The 6,878-nt window shown below is 43.1% G+C and overlaps 1 protein-coding gene across 1 annotated transcript in view; it reads left to right on the top strand.

The window, feature by feature from the left end:
* Positions 1-6,624, top strand: part of MBOAT2 (membrane bound O-acyltransferase domain containing 2) — a 244,416-nt gene extending 237,792 nt beyond the window's left edge. Inside the window, exon 13 of the mRNA XM_019520725.1 lies at positions 2,930-6,624. Coding sequence (XP_019376270.1) covers positions 2,930-3,155 — 226 coding nt within the window. The 3' untranslated portion in view covers positions 3,156-6,624. The remainder of the gene's footprint in view (positions 1-2,929) is intronic.
* The last annotated feature ends 254 nt before the right edge of the window (positions 6,625-6,878 follow it).

The raw sequence follows: 6,878 nt of genomic DNA, 5'->3' as shown, positions 1-6,878 counted from the left end.
TTTTCTAATTTGGTAATAAAAAAATGGTAAATTTTTTTTTTTTTTTTTTTTTTTTGCTCCTCTTCGCCTTTTGGGGTCTATCACATGGATTCCCCCCATACCTTTCATCTGCACCACTCCATGGCACTGCCATTTTAGGGACCATCTTCCCATTCCTAGCTCCTAGTTAAGTCATTGGGTTCCACTTTTGATCCCTGGACAAGGCAGCTACCCTGGGAGGCTGCACACAGTTGCCCCAGCTGGACCCAAGTAGGGATCCTGGTGCCCCTCTCAGCCAGTAAGGAGCTATATAAGTAAGGCTGGCCTGATGCACCCCAGCTGTCCAAGCCATATAGGGATGTTTATCTAGCTCCTAATTTTACATCCCAGCCAGCTTCACTGTCCTTTATGACTCCAGGTAACTTGGTGGTTCCCTGGAACTGATATGTTTGCTTCTGGCAGATCTGTCATTAGTATTGCATTCAACTCCACCAGTACTTCACTGGCCTTGTCCTTTTGTTTTATCCTCAGCATCTGATATATGCAGCACTACTTGTGCTTCTTGGCTCAGTAGAGTCCTTGTTACGGTATGGAGCACAGAACTGAATCACAGGTCTTACTGCAGGAGTAGGCAAAATGTAGCCCATGGGCTGGACCCAGCCTGCTAAAGGATTTTGTCGGGCCTGCAGCAGGTCCCTCAGTTGCACCCAGCCCAGGCATGGGGGACAGCAAGGCTGGGGCAGCTCAGTGGCCAGACTCCATTTCCTGGTAGCCCTGGCAGCAGCAGCTCCTTCTGGCTGCCATAGCTGCTGGACCCAGTCCTGCTGCCTGGACACTCCAGCCTATCCACCCCACACCCACCACTGGGGGTGGGACCCCCATGGGCAAGGCATGCTTGGCTGGGTGACTAGGATGAGGCCATGGGCAGATGGGGAGCAGTGTCCAGGTGTGAGATGGAGGTCAGGGCTGGGGAGACCCTGGGATCTTGCGGTGCTGACAGTGTGGGGCCAGGACAGAGCCATGATCCACTGCATACATGTCCCTGTGACAGGTGCCAGTTTCACGGGCAGGGACATTCAGGGAACTGATCACAGCTCGCCCCCAGCCTTGTGCTGTCACTGCACCAAGATCGTGGACCTGGTCCCAGTCCTAGCCCTGGATGTAGCTCCCAGCTGTGTGCCCTGGCCACACGGCTGCCAGCCAGTATCCATGGAGACCCTGATATTGCGGGGCAGTGACAGTGTAGGGCTGGGGTTGGGACATGTGGGGAGCAGATTGCGGATCTGCACTGGCCCTGGCCCTGCACTGTCACCATCCCACAATCCCAGGGTCTCCATGTTTCCATCCCAGAGACCAGCTGTGGGCTGCATGGCCAGGGTCCCGTAGCAGGGGCTTGCAGGCATAGATTATGGCTCCTGCCCCAAGTCTGAGCCCTGCGCTTCTACCACCCCAAAACCCCACCCCATGATCCTGACCTTGCCTGCCTGATCTGCTCCTGAACACCACTCCACATTGGCCTGTGGCCCCATCCCACATAAGGAGTTTTGGTGAGCTGTTGCATGGGGGGGAAGGATTGGTGCTGACTCATCCCATAACAGCTCAGCAAAACTCCCTATGTGGCCTGCAGGCCCAAATAATTGCCCACCCCTGTCTTACTGGTTACTCCTAAAGGTCTGGCCTGGGCCTGAAACCTTACCCCTCATGTCTCATGGCTTCCACTTTGTGCTTGTATGTTCCTCTGTGATCTTTCTAATGTAGCCATTCTGATTGTGGCACCTTCAGCCCATACCTAATGTTCATGATAGGTCATACTGCTCATGTCTTGCTCCTGTACCTCAGCCTCCCTGATTCCTCCAAATCAATCATTGCTGATGCTGGCTAGTAAAAGAAGGTATGGGAAATATGAACTACTCTCTATACTCCGAGCATGGGTATAAGGAGAATTAAAGCTAGGGTATACTATATAGGCATTGCTAAGGCAAATAGCCTCAGAGCTTGAGTGTTTGTAATGCATATGCACACACAATGAGGATGTGCACATGGACAACATCTCTCTAAGAACTCTAGTTGCTTCTGCATCTAAGTAACTTGTGTTCCTGGCATGGAACAAGTCCTTACTTACCTTGATTTGGCCTGAAGGCAACTTTTTCACCTTCTTTATAGATTTCATACATTACATATAAGAGTATACCACCTCTGTGGAAACATTAGGACCACTACCAAGAATCAAGCCACTCCCACTTTTCACAGGCACAAGCCCAGAAATAAGGCAAAATAAGTATCCTCACTGAGCATCCCCACAACATCTTCCTAATACGGGGGTTCTCAAACTGGGTCGTGACCCCTTGGGGGGTCACGAGCAACTTTAAAGGGACTCTGTGCTGCAGGTTTCAGTGGTGGGTCTTTCCACCAAATTCCTGGCTCCCCTAGGAGAAATTCTGGGTCAGATGACAGCTCCACAGGCTGACTCCAGCTCACAGGCCAAATGTTTGACACCCCTGGCTTTAGTTATTCTGTGTGGTATATTGAGCCCTACCTGTGCCCTCACTGCTGAACACAGGCCCTTAATATGGCTTTATCTATAATGCAAAAATGATTATGTAGGGTCTTTTATTATCATTATTCACTCCCTTTTTCTCTTCTCATTGCTCAATTTTTTCTTTTTCTTTGGTTTTAGACATCTAACGTTTCTTTTTTTTTTTAAATGAAGTATAGCATAAGGGTTATACTGTTAAGTAAGACAAAATGTGTTAGACTTCTCAGACACCCAGTGGCAATGTGATTTGCAAAGCTGTGTGTGTACATTGCAGTCTGTACTGAGAGATGTCACACTGAAGTTTTTCTTGGTAAATGTACTTTTACCATGGAGCTTGTTATTTTCCAGTAGTGTCATATTTAACAATAAATATAATGAGGAAAGATTTTACTTTTTCTCTCTCTTTCCCCCTAGCTCCTGGTATTTTTGTCTTCACATTGTCTGCATTTTAGTGTTGTTGCTATTTCCAATGAAAAGAACTCAAAAAGGAAGAAAAGAGCAAGAAAGTGTGCAACCCTCATGTTCCAAAAAACTAAAGCAGGAAGAAAATGCTTTCCAACAGAACAGTTATTCCACAACAACTAATAGTTTCAATCAGAAGCAAGAAGTAACCCGCAGATATCCATCACAGAAACAATGATTGAGGAATACTATGATGAATATATTTTGTATGTTTTCAAAATCCATTTTTAGCACCTTTAACAGGGTTTGTATTTGTTTGCAAAGATGTTTAGTAAGAAAAGAATGCATTTCCTAGGAATATCACATACAATGGTAAGACTAGAAGCAAAGCAAATTAATCCCTCCCATGTCATGTCCCTGTGGGTCATGCCTTGTATATGAAATATTACCATTATTTCAATGGGTACTCAGGACTTACAGCGTATGTCCATAGGGTCATATGTGTGCCCCTTTGCTGAATGTACGTTGTGCATCCCAAGGCACTGATGAGGTAGAAAACGATGATTAATCTAGATTAACATATGGAAAGAAAATTTTCCAAATGAATGACTTGCCTTAAACCCTCTATTTACTGAAATATCGTTTTTAAGTGGTATTTTCATATTTAATATTAGGTGAAAATCGTATGTCAGAAAAATTGGATGATATCAAAAAGAACAGGAACATGACATTGGAAATCATGGAAAGGATCTGTATCTTTAAAAAGCATTGCAATAAACATCTCAGTATTTGGAGGGTTTTCTTAAAGTATCTGAAATTTATAGTACATTGCAGAACTGTAAACATTACTGATGCCAAATTAGGTTAGTTTGAGAGAGAGTCTAATTGTAAAGAGCCCTTCTGAAAAGAATTTTTAAAACTAAAGATTTACCTTTTCAGAGTGGATAACTATTCTGGATTCCTTTTATTTTTAAAGTGAAGTTTCTAGTTAGAGACAAAATGGCAGCCATAGTAGGACACAGATGAAGACACTGTGTAAACACCAGGCTTTGGGTACAAGTTCTTATTACCCTTAGGTACAAGAATTTCTTATTTTATTTAAGTATTTTACAAATATTTACTTTGAATATCTTAAGAGGAGTAAGAAGAAATCATTCAGAAGTTTATCGGACAAAACGGTTAGTTGAAAACACTTACAGAATCAAAAATAGCCAGATTACCTTGAAGTTATAGCTCTAGTCCATAGAAAGATTAAACTACAATGTTTATGAGCGAGAGAGCACTTCACCTTAGAAATATCCTGCAGCCTAAAAAGTCTGTGGGCTCTAAGAATTATTTTTTTTAAAAGTAGAATGTCAGAAAAAGAATTCTCACACGTTTTTAGATAAATTGTGAGAAACTAATGTTTGGGAATATGAATCTGACAATTCATTTTGATATTCAATCATGGGAATTATCCTGCAATTATATCTATTAAAGACCATTTATTGTGATAATGGTCCCTGCTGGAGAAATGTCCTAAAGGGCTACATTTTATTTGATTATATTCTATATTTTCATATGATTTTTAGTAAATGAAAAAACTGTTTATTCACATATTGTTTTAACTTTAAAATGTATACACAAGATGCCAGGAAGAAGTAATGAAACTTTACACACGAGATGAATGATTTATACATTTCTTGTTTTGGTTTGTTCCTTTGCGGTAAAGATGGTCCCTCCATCACCCTACCTCCTCACCAAGGAAATCTCCAATAATGAAGAGCGTACCGTGACTCTTCATTTAGATAGCTCTATTCACGAGATTATATAAGCAAATGTGTTTTTGCCAGAATGCCAGTGCAATACAATCTTCTCCTTTTTAGTAAGCTGGAATTCTTGTTTTGTTATGGATGCCAATAGATGTGATAAGGTTTAAAGAGGCATTTGGCTTTAGTTATTAATTGCAGTAACAGTTGTCTTGCTATAGAATGGGGGTGTCAAAGACATGGCCTGCAGGTTGTATCTGGCCCATGGTTATGTCTGTGCCTGGGGTGTGCGCTGCATGCGGCACCTGTGCTGGAGTGGCCCTGCGTGCTGGATTTGGCACTGATTTAGATCAGGCCCACAAACCATGGGCCTGGGTTAGAGCTAGCATGCAGGGCCAGTGTGGCACGGACACCACATGTAGCATGTGGCCTGGAGTGACCCTGCATGTTGTCCTCGGCTAGGGCTGGCATGTGCTACACGTAGCATGTGGGAGCTTGAGTTGGTATGCTGCGTGCAGGATCCAGGGCTGGTCTGGATTGGGCCCAAGGTGGGCCCTGCCTGCTGGATATAGTGCACAGGGCTGGCCCTGCACACTCTGGACTGGCCCCATGCACTGTGTAGTGCATGTTCTGGATTGTTCCCATGTGTCGTGTATGTGTTGCGTGGGGCTGGAGCCAATGGTTTAGTGTGCATGCTGCATATGGCATCTGTACCTGAGGGATGGCTCCAGCATGTGTGGACTGCCTGTGGTCTCAATCCAGCCTGTAGGCCTGTGTGCAGCCTACCAACTCTAACCCCTGTGCACCATGTAAGGCGTATGCCAGCCCCAGCGCAACATGAGGCTGGGTGAGTTTGACACCCCTGCTATAAAAGAACAAACACACTCTCAGAATTGAGCAGTTTGGTCATGTCAATACAACCTGGATTGGTCCTGGAATTCGAGGGGAACTGGGAGAGAGTCTTATTCCAAAACATGGATAGGAGGGAACATAGGCAGCTAAAACCTTTAGGTAAATATACCGGTGAGCACTAGCAGAGAGATTGCTGGTTTTAAAGTTAGACAGGACTGCCTGTTCCTGCATTTACTGTGCTGGTATTTTTTCTAATTTTAGAAATCCTCAGTGTTTTGCCATTGCTGCATAAAACAAAAAGGACTGTAAATCTCCTTAGTTTTGGATAAAATGTCTGCTGAAATAGTGCCCTAGAATTTTATCACTTTATGATATGCCAATTTATGAATAAGAAAATAGGGCCAAATTTTGCTCTCAGTGCAAATGAATACCTCCTGGGACTGCAGTGGGAGTTGATTGCTTGTCCCACTGCAGTATTGGGCTCTCATGATTAGATTATGTTTTTCTTTGTCTTATGTTACTTGTCTGTTTTGCTGTATCAAATGAAACATCCTGCACTAAATCCAGTTCATGAATTTAACTAAAAATCCAAGAGGAGCCCTTGGTAAAGTTAATAATTTAAAAAATGTCTTCATATAACAATATTTAAATGTAATATTTTCATTTAAAGGGATATCACTTCAATCATTTTGGTGACTATTTTACAGGGAGTTGTATTTTAATCTCTAAGAAGGACTAAGCTTGAAATTTATTGGATGCTCAAAGTAACCTGTTTTTAAGTACAGTACTTAGTCTCCTTTGACTGACAGTTCACATATCCCTTAGGTAAAGGATGTGGGTGTTTTGCATATTGTGACAGTTGTTCTGGGTACTTGATAAGGAACTAATGCTAGTTTTCAATGTAGTCCCCCACGGAGTAACTATTCACTATTTTTTTTTAATGTTTTATGCTCATACATTCATTGCAGAAAATTTATATATAAAATTCATCTGAATGATACCTACTTAATATTGCTGTGGTAAAGGCATTGTCAGTTTTACAGTTATGTCCATTTTATTCACCCATAGACGTTATTTCTGCTGATACTCACCATATAGATTTTCAGTTTCTGCCAGTTTTAAAAAGAACACTATTCTATGAAGACATGGCTATTAAAGGACTACACCAGTGGTGGGCAAAATATGGCCCGCAGGCTGCATCTGGCCCACTAAGCCATTCTGTCTGGCCCATGGGGCCCCTAGGAATTTTTTTTAAATTCATATTTATTTGCCTCTGGCTCCAGTCAAAAGTGACAGGAGCCAGGGGCAGTAGGACCCAGGGGAAGCCACAGCAGGCCCCTGGAAGAGCAAGGCCCACCCTG

The sequence above is a fragment of the Gavialis gangeticus genome, unplaced genomic scaffold (genome assembly GCF_001723915.1).
Source record: "Gavialis gangeticus isolate Ggan-Ray unplaced genomic scaffold, GavGan_comp1, whole genome shotgun sequence".
In the NCBI taxonomy this organism is placed as follows: Eukaryota; Metazoa; Chordata; order Crocodylia; family Gavialidae; genus Gavialis; species Gavialis gangeticus.
This window is presented reverse-complemented; position numbering and strand designations above follow the sequence as displayed.